General features: G+C 26.5%; 1 protein-coding gene across 1 annotated transcript; it reads right to left on the bottom strand.

Moving 5' to 3' along the window:
- Positions 1 to 4,661: 4,661 nt before the first annotated feature.
- LOC142329191 (uncharacterized) lies at positions 4,662 to 18,871 on the bottom strand. The gene is made up of 3 exons (XM_075373585.1): positions 18,737 to 18,871; positions 11,774 to 11,848; positions 4,662 to 6,315 (listed from the first exon to the last, which is right to left on the bottom strand). Exons 1-3 carry the CDS (start codon positions 18,869 to 18,871, stop codon positions 5,095 to 5,097), a joined length of 1,431 nt encoding a protein of 476 aa, XP_075229700.1. The 3' UTR covers positions 4,662 to 5,094.
- Between the last annotated feature and the right edge of the window lie 158 nt (positions 18,872 to 19,029).

Below are 19,029 nucleotides of genomic sequence, written 5' to 3'. Positions count from 1 at the left end.
AAAGAGCCCTATAAGTGCACTTTTATTGAAATTCAAAAAAGTAAATAAATTTTTGTTTAATAAAATAAAAATTTTTTAATAAAAAATTACGGAACAGCTTTTCCAACTGCAAAAGTTAAGTACTTTAATTAAAAAAACTAGTTTTATATGTATATGTAATACAGAAATAAAACATCAAACTTTTAAAGGTAAACAACTGGCAGAACAATTTGAATCTTTATTAATGTAAATCATACTATTAATAGAAATATATATATATATTTTTTTTCATTCTAACACAGTTAACTAAAGTTATCAATAAAATTCATTTGATTTTTAAAATTTAAAAAAAAATGATATGTTGATTGACCAAGACTATACATAATCAATGGCCAACATTAAAGTAGGCAATGTTTTTATTAAACCAAATCTCAATAAAAAAATTCATTGTCCCGTCTATTGCAAAAATTTAAAACTGAAATGAAGCAGTTACAAATATTAATAACTTAAACTGCTTATACAAATGTACTACATAATTATACCTGAATTACATTAATAATTAAATATTAGAACAGTTTTTAGAAAAATGTTTTAAAGAAAATAAACGTTTTTGGACTATGAAAAAATAAATACCACATTTGGTAATGACATAAATTTTAAATCATAATAAGAATTTAATTAAGACAGAAGAACATAATGTACCAAAAGTCATAGTGTTCAGTATTTGGAATAAAATCACAAAGAATGGTTAAATTAAAGATGAACAAAAAAACTGGATGAGTCAGGAAAAGCGTTTATACAAGAAAGAATCTGCTGGTATCAAACATATATTTGTGAATTAAAAAAAATTGAGTTCTTGTTTTAAAAACAATTAGCTCATAAAAAATTCAGTGAAGTACAGCCATATTAATCGGATATTCTTAAATGGTATAATGTAGATTAATTTTTTAAGAAAATGTATTTCACTTACATTCTCTAATACATTAATTTTTTATAATTATAAATTTTTCTCCCACTAAAATGGCAAACTTGTAGCATGATCATCCTAAAATTAGTAATCCTCATGCTTCAATGATTATTTTGCTAAATAAAATTGTTAAAATATATCGATTAAATATATACCACATATTGTTAATATTATAATGATCACTGTTTTCAGAGAACCAAGGATGGCTGCTTAAAAAATGTTTTAGCACAATATATTATTAGAGATTACATATTGTAAACTAACCAAAGATTGTAAACCCAATTAAAATTAAGTGATTGGTCACCATTAACTGTTCTCATGTTAATAGAGAGCGATTATTTCAAATTATAAAAAAAATTTATAACCAAGTATCTGAAGAAAAAAAAATTTAAAACATTTTTTAATTAACTGTAACTTTTAAATATTTTAGATTTAAATAAATTGGAATCAATTCTAAAATGTAATGAAGTATTCAGGTATTTCAATTACAAAATTTCAGACTTACACCTCAAAATATTACCATGTTTGTGTATGAGACCTTTGCAGCACCTTCTGCAAGTACATGCAAATCCTACATGTGCATATTTATTTATTTAAATTGTATTAAATAAACCACCTAGTACAGAATATATCTTACCTTACTTTTTCATAAAAGAACTTTTGTTACATCCTGCATCCTCAGACATAACTGAAATAATTCTGTTATTGCATAAAAAAAAATATAAAGATAAAAATATTAAAACAACGATAAATATGTATTATTTTAGTATTTTTATTATGCAATAATGGAATTATTTCAATCATGACAAGTCTGCATCCTGTGCAGATCCTGCTGATGATGTGTGGATCCTGCAGAAGTACTTAAGGAAAAATTAAGGTAAGGTATATCTCATACCTCAATATTCGATACTAGGTGGCTTATTAAATATAATCTAACAGTACAGATGAATAATATGATCTTAAAAAGATTAATTTCAGTAATTATATATATATAAATATACAAGAAACATATACACAATTATTTACATATTGGTTAAGTACATACTTCTTAAAATCCAGCACACAACTATAATTTGTTTGATACATTTACAAAGTGGGCTGTGAAATTAGAAGTTACAAATGTAATAAACTCAATACTGAATACAATTCTTGATAACAGTAAAATCTCACTGTTCACTGTATTAGTTCAATACAAGTCCAATTTTTATATTTTTTGTGTTTTCATTGGAATAGTTAAAAAAAAAAAAATATATATATATATATACAATAAAAAATAGATAAAAAAACAAACTTTTTTTCTTTTAAATAAAGGAACTTGTGCCACTTACGAAAAAAAAAATTCTTCCTTTCTTATTCGAAATTGATACTTAATAATGATATGTATGTATTATCTAGAAGATTAAATTTTCATTTTACATTAATTGATTTTTAAAAATTTAATTTCAGTAATACATCACAAAAAATTCCTAAGAAAAAAAATTTTATTTGATGATCTAACAAACCACAAACAAATATAAGATGACTTAGAATCCCTCGGAAGGCAGTAAAGCACCTTGAAATTTAGATAAAACTAAATTTATTTAGTTTATAATTTTTATGATATACTAAACCTGAATTTTTAAACATACTTTACTAACATTTAGTCATAATTAAAAATTAATCTAACTTGAAAATAGAGCCAGTTGCTAACAAATTAATTGCTATGGGTCTATTACTAATCTTAATTTTATTTAGGATATGCCATCAGTAAATATTATAAATCACTTACATAGTTTTCTCATTGTTAAACAACACAAATTCCAGTTAATGGCTTTGCACATTTTTCTGAATTCTTTATTTTTTTGTAATTGTTTCATGGTATAAATCATTAAAAAGCTACTTTGAAACTATCTAAAAAAACATATTATATATGATTTCGCTAATTGTGAAGTAAAGAAAATATTTTTTAACAATACTAAAAATTATTAATGACTAAATTTCAAATTATACACAAATTTTTCTTCCAGGAATTCTTTTCATAGCCAATTATATAACTCCTACATCAATGGAGTTACCAGTGGCATTGCTGTTAATTAACCAGTTTTAAAATATTTAAATAACATAATTATACATTAAAGACAATATAAATCAAATAAGTTATTAAACTAAATAATTAAGGCATTTCCTAACCACTTGAAGATGGGTACCATCAACAAAAATGTCTTAAGTAAATCCACTGTTAAAGGAGCTGCATAATTATTATTAAAAAGGTCCTCCAGAAAAAATGTACATATATGAAAATAAAACAAATTTTTAATATTGTTATACGAGTTATTAAATTTTAACATACTGATTAATGAAAAAATAAATAGAAAATACGGTCAAAAATGTATCAATCATTCTGTTATCATTTTTATTTTTACTGTGAAGTTTTAATTTTGTTAAAACTTATTTTATATCCAAGTTATGACACAAAAGTGAGTCAACTTATAACCTGAAATCAACTTTATTTAGACTACATGGTACATGTACTAATTGTACTAACATGGTAATTTGTTATATCTACAGAAGATAAAGTAATTTTTTATGCAGATGTTTCTGTCATAAACATGTTACATAAACATATCCCAATTAAAATTTTTCATTTGGAAAGGAAACTTATTAACAATGAGCAGCAAGGTATATCACATAACTTTTATAAATTTAATATTATTTTGTCAAATAAATCTCTACGGTTTTTTTCAACAAAATATTTCCACACTCCAGTAATATAAATTTAGCAATTAATAGCAAAACTATTAAAAACAATAAAAGAATTAAATCATAAATAAATTTATATACAAATACTGCATAATTTTAGTTCTGTACATTACACTACAGATGATAAAACTGTATAAATCCACTGTATATAATGTTAAATGAAACATGTTTAGTACCCAATTATGTCTATATTTACAAAAAAAAAAAAAAATAAATAAATAAATAAAAAAGATAATAAACAAGCAATATAATAATTTGAAAAAACATTTGTTTTTTTAAGGCACAAAGATTTGAATGTTCAATAATTAATTACAATTATGAAAATCTACAATCAATTTTTCAGCTGCAAAACTCCAGTTATTCTACAACATAAATATATTACATTAATAATAAATCATAAACTATAATAATCATAGTATTAATAAAACTAAAAAAAAAAAATCAACACCAACATTTATTTCAGTGGTTGACTATTCTTTTATTACTAAAAAAGGGAAGGGGGTAACTTAAATAAATAAATAAAATGCTCTCTATAATTAATCAGATAATATAAAAGGAGCAAATAATGAAAATTATAATACATACATATATATAAATATGCAAATAATACGCATACATATAAACAAATGCTGCGTTTTTTCTTTTCAACTAATCACAGTATTAAAACAGTCACGGCAGAATTTAAAATTTACAGTAACTAACTGCCACATAAAATGGAATAAAATATTCCATAAAAATAATAATCTACAACAGTTTTAGTTTTGACAAATTAGGGGTATACAATCTTGTATAAATTTTATGACAAATTTAAACTAAGCAAAACTATTATTAAAAAATTTTCTGCTTCTGAATACTTAGTTTAATATTGAAATAAACTGTGATTATAGAAAAAAATGTTGATGTCTGTTAATATTTATAAAAAAAAAATTATATGGAATATTTTGTTAAGCAGCATAATCAGCAGTATTTATTTATTAATTATATTACAATAAAATTTTAAACAATTTCTTATAAGACACGAATGACAACAAAATAATGAATCATAATAAGATTAATAATAATAATAATAAATCTCATCTTTTCTTCTAATAATAATAATAATATTAAAAAAAAAAATCAAGGGATCTTCTCCTTAATTATTAATTAACACATCGGATTAATTAAATTGACTAATAATCATACATTATAATCCCATATATATTATACATAATAATATATATAAAACACACTTGCCATTTTTAACAGAATTCTTGAATAACAGCAACCAACACATAAGTCATTCATCCCGCAGCACATACCTTTAGCAGGTGACATTGTGTTACAATACGTTAATGCCACCTACCTAACGAACATAACGAAATAAAAGGAACAATTGATTCTGTGTAAATGTTAATAATTACATCAGTCGATCAATCAATGACTACATAAGGCAGTATATCAAACAATTCCCCATTATATGACGTCCTAGAAACCATTTCATGCCACTCACGGAAATTATTACCGTCTTCACTAGGTGCATGATCAAAGTTTCCATTCAAATTTTCAATATGTTCATTATGCAACCTATCTACATCATCTTCTGTTATTTCTCTTACAGGCTCAGGCGAAACGGGTGGACTCTGTGAATCATCCCAGACTATTGAATCAGGATCGATTGGAGGTAGACGAGAATACAATTCTTGCAAAGTACGTTCTATACCGTCCTCTTGTGGAACAGATGTGGAAGTGACTTCTGGTGTCGGAGCCGCAGATGGTATGTGCGGTTGAAGAGGTGGTGAATGGATAGGAGGTTCTTTGGATATATGAGCAGGTAATAATGACGAATCCAATGGCCTTAACTCTTCCTGTGTTGGATTTATCAGTTCTACAGAATTATCGGCTTCTAACTCTGATTGTGAACGAAGGAACTTTGCGATATGTTCTGTTTTGTTGCGCGTCATTTCATCATTGCTAGGCAGAACACAATTCACTAATCCGAGCTCACTATCTTCCCCACTACGTGAACGTAAGTCCGCAACCAATTCTTGGGTTGTTTTAACGCGCGGTTTTCGTGCTATGGAAGCGATTTTCTCTTTAACGATATCTTCACCTCTTTTATCACTTTTATTTCTATCTAACTTGGATCGGTTTTTAGATCCCTTTTGTCTAACCTTTTTTTTTGATTCGTTAGCAGTCACGTTTGTTATAATAGGCTCATTTTGCACCACAACATTAACAATTTCACAGCCATCAGAACCACGATCACTAAAACCATCACGACTGCATTCACCTAGTTCAGGCCTAAATGAGGCACCATTCAGCTTTGCAATTTTTGAAGGTAGTAAATCTGGAGAATCCTCTTTTCGAAGTCGTTTATTGGAAGCATGAGTCTTAGGCACTGCATCTGCTTTGCTGGAAAGAGCGGGGCTTGTGTTGCTACTGGTAGGCGATATCGTACAAGCACGACTACCGGCTCGACCGGGCCGTGGAGTTGTTGAACCGGAACCATTGTGTTGCGGTGGAGCTGCTGCCTCTGTCTGAGGTAGAATCATGTCACGCCAACGGCGCACCAGATCCTTCGCTCTCTTAGCAAGGGATTCATTTGTAGTCTTCCTTCGCAATTCATTAATGTACCTTCCCAGCCTTGTAGTCTGCAACATAAAAATTCACAAGTTTACCCTCTGTAAAAATAATTTTAAGCTAACTACAACAAACAAAATTTTATAGTAACATAAAAAAATTATTTTTAGGTAATATAATGTACTTTAATAAAAATATATTAAGCTAATAACATTATCTTTAAGGTAATGATAATCACATTAACACAATCATCTAATTAACATTAATAGTTTAAAGCATTTTCTAAACGTATTTAAGGCATCTTCTAAAACTCTGATAAACATACTATCCAAAAATAATTAAAAGACTGTAAAATATTTCAACTGCGCAGAAAATTTATTTGAATAAGAGGTACAATAGAGCGAGGGTAGAAAAAGAATCTTCACTATGAAATGATACAATACATAAGAGTTTTAAAAAAAAGGAAGAAAATTGCATGAAGAAGGAAGTGGATGTAGTAAAGAAGTCGTTCAGGAAACAAAGATACATTGCCAAATCATCTTATGGCTTATATGGACAAAGCTCAGAGGACTCTAGGAAGAAAACTGGGAAAGAAATAGAAAGGTGAAGTGAGAAATAACAGACAGGAGAGTACTGGACAGGAGTATATAATCGATAAGTGCAGAGAATTTGTAGTGGAAATAAATAGCTGGGAATTTAATAAATCTAGCAATGAATTAATGATTTTTCATCATTACAAAGGTCTATGACTATTTCAAAGAAATTTGCTTAGGTAGCTCTGAAGAGAAAAGAAACTAGTACAAAGTTTATACAGCTGCTGTTAAAGCACTCTATAGAAAATATGAAAACATGTGAAATCAAATACCAGACCAATTTTTTTTTATGCATTTATTTTTTAATTTTATGATTTCATTTAAAATAAAGAGAAATTTCATTTTCTACATTTTTAGTTTGTCTTTTTTTGTTATTATTGGTGCAGAAATGGTTATACAGAGAAGCATGTTGTTATCACAAATTAATTATTATGGTTGTAAGACAAAAGAAGTTGCAGGAAACCTCTATCTTGAGAAAACAGTTAAGATTCTCACAACTAAAAATAAATCCCTTGAAAGCAAGATTAGTAAAGTAAATCTGGTACATTAGAAATAGTATAGAAATATTCTGAAATGGAGAATTAAAAAAAAATCACCCAAAAAAGTAACAACAGTTGTTTTCTCACTTAATTAAGCAGTAACTTCAAAAATATAAATAAACATTAGAAAACTATTAATTTTGTGTGCAATTTAAAAAAAAAATTATATTTCATTTAAAATAAAGGCAAACCTCATTTTCTACATTTTAGTTTGTTTTTTTTTTAAATTAATAATATTGGGAGAAAAAATGCTGCCTAAATAAAAACAAACTGTGATAAGAAATGCAAAATTGAAGAACATATATCTTAATAAATATAAAAAAATGAGAATGATATAATCCTACACACAAATATGAGTTAATGCTCTGTGGAAATGGGAATAAATATATTTATATATACTTAAACTTAATAAGTTAACTATAACTTAAACTTAATTTATTTCAAGACTGTCTACCATCCTGAACTTAAATCATCTGGTAGTGAAACTTCATGTTGCAAAACACAATAGAGAATACATCTTAGATACCATAAACAAATTTCAGCTACACAAGTTGACAATATAATTCTTCAGATCAGAAATCAATTTGTAAACGCGGAAAAAGTAGAAAAATATTTGCTACAAACTAGGAGTATATAATAAACAATGTTTCAATAATATTTATTTAAATGTTGATTCCACAATCAACATTAATAATCTTATTAGATTCCACAGGTAGGGGAACAAATTGATAAAAAAAGAATTTATCACTTTGCACAAGTGCCTGAAATGACTATCAAAACCAGATCACAGTTGTACTTATAATGACATAATTTTCTTCTAAGTATAATGTTAAAACACAGAACTTGCAGTCTAAATAATACCTGATATTTTAAATTGTTAATAATTTATTAATAATGAATTTATATTTCCACAATGGCTAGCAATTAGATGATCTTAGAAAAAGTATTCAACATTGCATCAGTATACACTCTGCAATACTGATGTAGCAGCAAGGTTCCGTCATCTCCACTATCTTACTATAAAAATAGTGCTACAACTCAATTGAATTTTATAATTCTGTCAGTATTTTAATAAATCAAAATCATTTGTTGTCGAAGGCTGTATTGCAGATCTGTGGATGTAATGAGTTAAATTTGTGAATCAGGGTTGAAGCTGCAAACATGCCCCAAATCAAGCAGACTGGACTGGATATCCAGAGACATCTGGAATATCAACGACTTTTACATAATTCCAATCAATCAGTCTTGGTTTATATAATGTAAATTTGTGTATGTATATTTCATGTTAATTTTACAAATTCCTTATTTTTCGCCTTCTTTTTGTTAAATTTCACTGATCAACATAAAATTTGGAACTGAAAAGGGAGTAGATGTTCTATATAGTATTTTATAAGTTGAATCTGAATATGTATTGTGAAACAACCCATCATGTAACGTTCTTAAGTTACAACCCCTTAAATTTATTTGTTCCATATTCGTAGAACAAACAATATAAATAAGTTGGTACATCTGCATGTTTGCTTATTCACATACGATTTATATTGTGTACACCTATATTTGATACATAAAGTCAAATGATCTCATTTCATGTCACGCCAGACATATAAGCGAGTCAAGTAATGAGTAATTCAATGTGATGAAATTTTCTTTAGTATGAGTTCGGCTCTTGGTATGACTTGCTGTGTATTTTAGTTGTGGTGGTGGTTTTATCATACACATTTTACAAATATTGTTTTATAAGTAATGCCATAAATTTAGTGAAAGATTTTTATGAAAAAACAACTCTTGGTATTATTTTATTGAACATAAAGATTTGTTAAGTTGTGTATGTGTTTCGTGCTACTTTTACTGCACTCCATGGTGAAACAATTTTATGAAGTATTTTAAGTAATTAAGTATTTATAAATTTTAAAACTTAATTATATTTATAATTAATTAAGTATTTCTATAATACTTCAATTTACTTTCATTCATTAAAACATTTTGAATTTTACAATGAATAAAAATTAGGCTTGTAAAAATTGTCCAAATATTTTTTGTTACGTTTGCAGAGAATTCACTAAGAAAAGTCAACGAAAACCGATATTGAATCTACTGAAAACTGCTTACAAAAATTATTTTGACTGTCCCTTGGGAGACCAAGATAAATCCTGGGCTCTACATGCAGCAAGCATCAAGTGCTACATTAAACTAACCCAGCGGTTAAAAGGAAAAAAAAAGCGCATTTACCTTTTGACATACCTATGATTTGCAAAAGCCTACTAACCATTATGATGACTGTTACTTTTTTAAAAATTTTTTTGGTCAATTCAAACAATAAAAGCATTGTTGTTGGTCAATTCAAACAATAAAAGCATTATCGCATACCCTAATGTCTGTTCTACTATGAGACCAGTACTTCACGGTGTTGATTTACCAATTCCGAATGATTTACCAATTCACAAATAAGAAAATTAATTGTGAAAATATATTTGACAGCAAACTGAATGCTAAAGAACTAGCATCGTGGAAGTCATTCAAAGATGTCGTTACTGATTTTCTTGGATACAAAAAGGTTGAAAACCATGAACAGCTTATAAATGAACTCTTAGTGAATTATAGAAATTTAGACTGCAGCATGTCACTGAAAAATCATTTTTTACATTGTCATTTGGACTTTTTCCCTTTTAACTTGGGTGACATAAGCACCAAACAAGGAGAAAGGTTCTACCAAGATATATTGCAGATGGAACAAATATATGATGAGCGACTACTACTGCTGGGCAATAAAAAGAGGAGACTTCACTTAACACAAAAGGAAAGTAAGAAAAAAGAAATTAAGATAAACATAAATGTCTGCAAAATAAAGGTATTAATTTTAATTTTATTACTGTATCATAAGATTCCCAAAATTGTCCAAATTTATGTTGTTAGCCAGTGCATCATGTGTCTTTTTATTTTCTGCACTTCCATAACTCGTCAAATATTCTACCAACATTACCTGACCTTTTTGTAATATCTTTTAACACTTTATCAAATTACAGGCTACTTACCTTATAATCTGTTCCGAATTATCATCCATCTGTAATGTTTCCTTACTCTAACATGATCGACTGTATTGTGTCATCCTTTATAAAAGGAAGAGAGAATACTCAATTCAACCTACACATTCTCTTTTCTTTATTCCAAGCCTTACTCTTCACTAAATTAACCAATTTTGATTTTTTTTATCTCAAGTGGAAGAAGTTTAAACAAAAGATTAAGGGTTCCTTATGACAATTTTATGTCTTTTTTGTTTGTTGTCATCATTGCTAATTGGATCGTTATAGTGAAATAATATAATATACACAATGACATTAAAAATATTTATATATATATATATATATATATTCAAGAAACTTATTTAAAAATATAATTATTTTGTCTAAATTAATTATTTACTCAATGTTACTTTACAATGATATCACACGGATCTTTGCTTCTTAAGAATGGACTTTTTCATAAAGAAATAAAAACATTTAAATTATAGAGATTATGTTAACTCTCTCAGTCACTGAAGTAAATCAAATCATTATTTCTGTAATTAAAATTAGTTTTTACAATTTTTTTTTATGTAAAAAAAAAAAATCCATTCAAAAATGCTGAGGTCTATGATAGAGCATTAAAAAGGACAAAGAATTAAACAATTTCTTCACAAGATATCTATAGCATATGTTTCCCAAGTTTTATCAAATTTAATCAAAATTGTAAAGTTATAATACTGAATCAAAGAATGAATGTTTGCTAACATTGTAAAAACACTGTGCTTTTTCTATTTTGATTGATATATAATACATTATGTAGGCCACAAAGAAATTTACCCACAGTAAACAGTGTTCAAGCAATTAATAAACGAAATGCAATATAAAACCTTAGAACACTATGCTACTCAAGTCACTGCATTTTAAAAAAGTCGAACCACAGCTACAAGAATGTCGTAGTTAAATATTATATTACCTTTCAATAAATATAGATTTTAAATCAGGAAGTGCATATAATTTACGGGTATAGAAAATAATGAAAAAAAAAGGCTGGAAGAAAATTCAGATTTTCTTTAAACCAGGAACACAAGGTACATATATTATCTTTAGCAACTTACAACTTTATAAATAAATCTATCATACTTTTATGACTTAAGAAAAGTTTCACATTAATTAAAACCTAACAGTTAAAATAATCATATTGAGTTACATAAATTTAATATAATTAAATGTGTAGTAATAAACTTAAAATTAATAATGTATTAGTATTAACATTACTAATGTACTAATATTACATTACTAATAATAAATTAGTAATGTAAACATATTGTGAATGTGACTAAGTATAATGATTTTTAGGAGATTAAAAAGTAAATTAAAAGAAGCAAAACACAATACCTCAAGAGCTTCTTTAGTGATCGGTGTTCTCTCCAAAATTGACACAATCTCAACCACGGCTGCCATATCCACAACCTAAATAAACAATTTTTAAAATCAACAGTAAATACATCACAAAACTATTCATACCACTATTCTGGATTCAACGTAAAAGCTATACCTTCTGTAAATAAACACTGTTGTATAATATTGTTGATTATCTGTTATTTATGAGTAACACATGGAATAAACTTAACATATAATTGTATGTTTTATTACAGTAAATATGTTTTTGACAAACAAAAGTAAAAACAATGACATCCAATACTTTGTTTGATATAAATCACAATGATACCTAGAAATATTTATCATAACTGTACATAAGGATAGCTATTAAACTATAAGTAATATTGAAATTTCCATTGGAATAAAAAAAAATAAATCTTATTTAAGATTATCATAAAAGTATGTACAAGAAAAAATAAATAGATATGATTAATGAAAATAATGTATAATTTTGTGGCTACCTTAAGAAAATATTTCGTAATATTGTATTATCATATGAACATTCAAAATTTCAATATACACAAAAGCTCAAGATTTGAAAAAAACTATTTATATGTGGATTTTGATTATAGAACAATCATCAGAAGAAGATATAAAAGAATTAAAAAAAAAATGATTTAATAACTACACATTAATAAATTGATCAAATTACTTCTGTTACAGTTAAGAAAATAAAAGCAGAATTAGTATTAAGTAAGTGGGAAGTACTTCTACACAAATTATTTAACTATAATATTTTATGACTATAGAATGCAGAAATTATATGAAAGTTTATAAAAAAAAATAATTTGATTTTTTTTTTAACACACCCAGATATTTAATGGCCAGGGTGAATAAAGCAAGGTGAGTGAACATTAAAATATAATAAAAGCATGTCAATCATTAAACTATTCTATCAGTTTTAAAGAGATGTTTCCTTAAAAATGAAACTGTGAGGATAAAATGAAAAAAGAATTTCTCATGCTAGAAAGGCAATGACACGTTTTAATTCTATGTTTTTATGGGTGGTAAGTGCCTATGCATAAAAATGATGTTTTATGTGTAGTCTCAAATCTATTATATAAAACTACCATACTACTCTACCATGATGTTTGTGAAGAAAAAGGAGGGTAAGTGCAAGTTTTTAGATATATATATATATATATATTTGTTTAAATCAGAAAATCTTGTTTATAATCAAATATAACTTGTTCATAACATTTAGGTCAGGCATTACAAATGCTACACTTCATAGCACATACAAAATCATTTACTATAGACCAAGTGCACAGTTAAGATGCTGTAAATTTAGGTGTGGTAAGAATGTGGAGGAAGCCATAGTGAAGACCAACAGGAAGAAATTACATTTGACTAGAATTATTAGCGCTTGAGAAGCAAGGAACAGCAAATTTAAGAGCTATATATATATGTTTCATTAAGTAAAAATGAAGTACACCAATAATTCAAAAAACTAAAAAGACAAATAGCAACTACTTATTAATTAATTATGAGAAAACACAATAGATAGTTTCTGTGAACCAAATTACTCACAAGGCAGACTAATAATAGCAACAGTAACTCTGAATCAGATAAAATAAATAATGAAGAATCATTTTAAAAAAATACTGGAGTGGCTCTACAAATAACAAAGTTCCTATATTATGGTCTATTCAAACATAAGAGATGGGTATAAGTAAAAAGTATATTTTTCACGTAACTGTAAGCTAATAAAAAAAAAATTCAACACTGAACTTCAAGATTACTTTATAAAAATCTCTTGCTTCTATCAAAATATGAAATTTATGTAGCACACCAAACAATTCAAAAGCCAATAATAAAGTTAAACTCTTAATTCAGAAAGTGTTCAACAAATAATACCGTCAATATATAAAAGGAATAACTAACGTCCATAATCCCACTTACACAAACACATCTATACTAATCTAAATATTCTAAACAAGCTGAATGCCTCATAACAAAACTATAGCCTTAAAAGGCTTATTTCTATTTATATTTAAACTATTGTAATTTTGTAATTAATGATTACAGAAAGGGGGAATTATACTGAATTAGAGCCTATTATGTTTCACATTATTTTATTAAGAACTTGTTCAAATGGCAACAAAAGCATCATTTAAATTTGCAGAAAATGCTGTTTTTTGTTTTAATATAAAATTCTTAAAACAACTCTATAAAATATGCAGTGAAGACGTAAAAATTACAGACTTTTATGTTTACCTTCAATTATTATTTTCATGACAGGAGCTATTACAGGTATGTTACCTCATCACCAGTAATCATACTAATATAATTTAACACAAGTTTTGCAACAGGTTGTTGTTGGAACTAAAATTGAAATTTAAGTTAAATGTATTTATATTGTTAAAAAAAAAATTACTAGTTATTAACAGCTATTATAATTTCCTAGAGATACTTTCTGTAGTAAATTTATGTCTGTATTACAGCTACGATTTGTTTAAAATTATATCATAAATAAAATATAAAATAAGTGTTTTATTATAAATTAAACTTTTTGTAAATAATTATTTTAAAATTTATGTTTTTTTTTCTCTCTCAAATGAGTACTTTACAAATAAGCAAAACATTACATATTTTTGCATGTTGACATTGTTATTACAACACTTTCTATAATGCTCTTTATATGAAACAGATATTTGTATATAGTCAGCAGTTTTTGTTTGATAAAACAAGATTCATTTTTTGATATTTTAAACTATTAATAAACTATTTGAAATAACAAATCTACTTACAAGTAACAAAACGTATTTCATAAGAAAAATTGGCCAAACAAAAGCAGATGTTAATATTTTTTAATAGTAACTGGGATTATTTGTAGTTTACGCGTAACTAAAGGTCATTCATTTCACTCTTTCTTTTCACCTTTTAACTTGCATAATGTTGGAAGTTTTATTACAAAACTGTTCACTACTGTCAAAAAAAACTATTTTGATTTGATTACTAGAGAATGCGATAAGTTTTTTTATATTTACTACCGCTGAAATAATTACTGGGGATAAAACTGAAATTTGTCAATGATAAAGGTAAAAGTTTATACGTTAACATATATTTAACAAAAATTGTATTAAAGAAGTTAAAGAGCTAGAAAATTGTAAATACCAAAAAGGCAAAAAACTATGTTTTTTGAAAATAAAGCCTCGGTTGCTATTTAGGAATGTATTGATTATGTTTTTTTCTAGCTGGTAGTTTAGTTGATTTTCTCATTGGCCAGATTCTACACATCTTCTGAAATTAACTTAAAAGTAGCACATGTATTTTACAAAAGGTTACAAATTTTACTAAGCAGAACAGAGTAAAATATTTATGGGTACCAATATACATAAAAAATTAGTAATTCAAATATAGATTGAAATTAAATTAATATTTATTTAAGAAACAAAAAATTAATAGTCATAAATTTTGTAAGACGGCATCCTACAAGTTTGTAAATGTATTATAATTTTATTTAACGAGATGAAAAATTATAAAATAATGCATGAAAAATGGGAACTCTAACAATTCTTGTCATGTTTTTGATAACAGCAGCGGTTGACAATGAAATTTATAAATTTAAAAAAAATGACAAACTGACCCTAATTCATAACAAATATAAAATTTGAAAACTAAAATCTAAATAAATATGATCACAAAATAATATATTGATAAGATATGCACATTATATTATATTGTTTAGTCGAACAACCCAAGAAAAAACCTATTAAAATATACTACAAATGAAGTTTTAGTTTTAAATAAACATAATCTCATTCATGATCTTGCAAATAAAAAAGGCACACTTTCAAAGTATAAAAAATGTAATAATTACTGATTCTCATTCACAACCTTAAAACCACCTAACCTTACATTTGCTGCTTTTAGAAGTATTATCAAGTAACACATTCACTTTACTAATTCAAAGAAAAAAAAAATACCTAGGACACACAAATGGATATAATATTATACTGATTGATGATCACTAGCATGAAAACATCTAATTCGGGGAAAAAATGGGAATTACTTCATAATAATACTGAATTTCTAAAACTTAACAATTCAAACAATAAAAGAGGAAATTTCTAAATTTTATACATCATGATAAATCAGTACAATAAAAAATTAAATAAATTCTTAATATAAAATAACCATTCATTCATATCTTGCAAGTAATAAACCTTATTATAAAGTGATATACAAATATCATAAATTTTCATAAAGCCCAACCAGATTTAAACCTAATGTACTTTTTAAATAATGTCAATGATTTCTTATAATTATTTAATTATAAATTTTTAGATGTTTAAAGCTGGTTAAGTTTCTCATTAAATTAACATTTCCATAGGTAAAAATTGTGCGTTAAGTTTACTTTTTTCATTAAAAATGAATAATTTTGTATTTTAATCTTCATTGTTGATCGTTATGGGGAGTAAAAATTTTATAGACTGAACTGTATATTACTCATAACTGTATTTATCACACAGTTATGAGGAATATTTAATATATGACACTACCAACATATGAAATTAAAATTGTTACTTAATTTGTGACATTTAATTCATCAATCATACAATATAAAGCCAAAGTATGTACATGTTACTAGGCATTTTGACATTTCATCATCAATGACTACTTTTGTTATATTTTTGCTCATAAAAAAACTGTACAGACATTTATTACTGTTTGTTTAGTTTAGTCATTAACTGTATAAATTTTCATTACTTTTTTAGTTTAGTTATGTTCAACAGTACAATTAAAATCATTTCTCTAGGATCCACAATCTTGGTAAACAGGTTAAGTTAAAGATACAAATCTGTTACAAAGTTAAAATTATTCAGTAAAAGCATCAGCATTTAATTTTTGTAAATGTTGGAATACTATAAGTAGTAATTAGAAAAATGCAATGGGCAGCATTGAGTTTTTCTTTTCTGACAAATGTTTAGGCATACCTTAATTAAAATTTAAAGAGAAAAGGTAAATTAAATGATATTCCCCATTCCGGAACATTATTCAATTTATAATACATAACCTAAATATCTTTACACAGGTGAAAACAAAACCTTTACAAGTGAAATGCAAAACATCTGCAACAAACTACGGTTTAATTTCATCAAAAGTAAAATTAAAAAGAGGTCAAATTCAATTTACCTTTTTTGCTATGTTTAGTTTTGTCAATCATCAGAATGTAACATTTGAAAACTAAATAAAATGAATGAAAAAATAGACAAAATTCCTTTAGATTAATCATATGACATGTATATATAATTTTCTAAGATTATTATCTGTAGTTAATGCAAAAAAAAAAACATTGAAACATAAATATAATTAGTTTTCAAATACAGTCTTGTAAGCTAAAAATATTTTTCTTTAGATCCTAAATTACAGTATTTGTTAATTATAATTAGAAATTTCTAATGCTATAACATATTTAATACACTTATTGATTTCAATGTAATAAATTAATAGTAATACGTATTATTATGTAAACAATATAAATTCCAATAAATAACCTCCAAAAACATACTATTTTTAGAAAACATTTGACTTTAATTTGTAGTTAATATAAAGTTTTTAGGAACATTTATATTTTCCTACAACTGATTTATTCATACCTTTTAAACTATTATAAAGTAGAAATCTTTTGTGGGAGAAAATTGATCACTAAGTGTTACAACTTCTATAGTCAAAAATTAAACAATAATCTTCAACTTACTTAATATTAACAGTATCTATTAAAAAGTATAATCACTAAAAACAAACCCAACAGGAAGGTAGCAGTTATGTAACACTAATTATAACGTAAAGTTTATTTACAGTAAACATAATAAAAAAAATAGAATTTTAATGTGTACAAATGTTTGTAGGCAATGCAGTAAAAATTGTAATGAGAATTAATAATGTGATAAATTATACTACATAACAAACATATTATAGCTTACAGAGGAAGACATAGTAGAAGTATTCTAGTATTATATTCTATAATACTGAAAAGCAAAAAAGTTAAGACATATGATCTTACAACAAATGCCTACAATTAGGTTAGTTTCTATTATGAAATAGTTAAATATTGCCACATACTAAACTTAAATAAATCAATTACACCTGATGTATAAACAAATATATAAAAATATTTCTGTAATATAATTTTATATTACGAATGTAAGTAAAATTAGGTGTTACTGGATATTAAAATGGTTTGGGAAACATACAAATTACTTAAGTATGGTATCAAATCTATCGCCTTGAAATATAAAATAATTCAAAACAACTCAAATAAGTAAAACATATGAAGGTGTAGGAAAAGGAACCTGATTAATTTATGAAGGAACAAATCAGAACATAATAATTTTGCTAATGTCATTGTAAAAATGTGGTTTGACAAATTTGCATAAATGAGAAAAACGGTTAATAAACATAAATCAAATACAATGCTATAATTGTTTATTGATTATCTAGTAGTGAAAATTGTTAAAATATCGTTATGAAATAAAAATATTAAAGACGTCAACTTATATTATAGGTTATAATAAGTTTAGTTTAGGCTATTTCACAGGTCGACTGACGACCGGAACTGATCCAAGGGCCAATGCGCAAGCGCAGTGCCGCGTATAAGAGCTTGCGAGGTGGGCCACGGGTAGACAGCACTTTCTACAGCTCCGTAGCACTATTTTCACGACAAAAATTCTACATAAAACTACGTAATTCAACAATTTCCAGACTCACACGGAATAATACCGAGGGGTAGGTACTATTAAAAAGGATATTGGTCTTTGTGGTGTATACTTTAGTACATATTACGACTTAAAAATGCCTCCGCAAGTACACACAGACACGCCACTCACAGTGCATTTCTACGTCTTGGACACTTGTATCATATATTTAAAAATTATCGCAAGGATGAAGTTTTATATCGTATTAACACCTTACATTGTATTCCTTGTCGAGAGCCTTCAGCAACTTTTCCTTGATCTCGGAAGGAGAATGCTGCATGAGGCCGTAATTGGTCTCGAAGTGAACAGCTCCCCAACCAACATACAGCCACACTGCACTTATGGCGGACATGTACTATTGAGGCGAGGAATTCTGGGAGAATGATATTATAGGCAGACCTGTTACGAGACATCACGAATCTGACGTCACACTAAACGAACTTATTCTCGGTTGTCTTCGGACAAGGACATTGATTGCAACATGTTGAAACAGCTGATTGAAATAATGGT

The sequence above is a fragment of the Lycorma delicatula genome, chromosome 8 (assembly GCF_047948215.1).
Source record: "Lycorma delicatula isolate Av1 chromosome 8, ASM4794821v1, whole genome shotgun sequence".
Classification (NCBI taxonomy): Eukaryota; Metazoa; Arthropoda; class Insecta; order Hemiptera; family Fulgoridae; genus Lycorma; species Lycorma delicatula.
Note: the sequence above shows the minus strand (reverse complement) of the source record. Positions and strands in the feature narration are given on the sequence as shown.

What these genes read in the sequence shown, in the direction of transcription:
- LOC142329191 (XM_075373585.1), bottom strand. Translation starts at nt 18,871, where the DNA reads ATGTCCGCCATAAGTGCAGTGTGGCTGTATGTTGGTTGGGGAGCTGTT. An exon ending in CTCTCGACAAGGAATACAAT is followed by an intron (nt 11,849 to 18,736) that starts GTAAGGTGTTAA and finishes TTGTTTATTTAG; the next exon opens with GTTGTGGATATGGCAGCCGT. An exon ending in TCACTAAAGAAGCTCTTGAG is followed by an intron (nt 6,316 to 11,773) that starts GTATTGTGTTTT and finishes TTTATGTTGCAG; the next exon opens with ACTACAAGGCTGGGAAGGTA.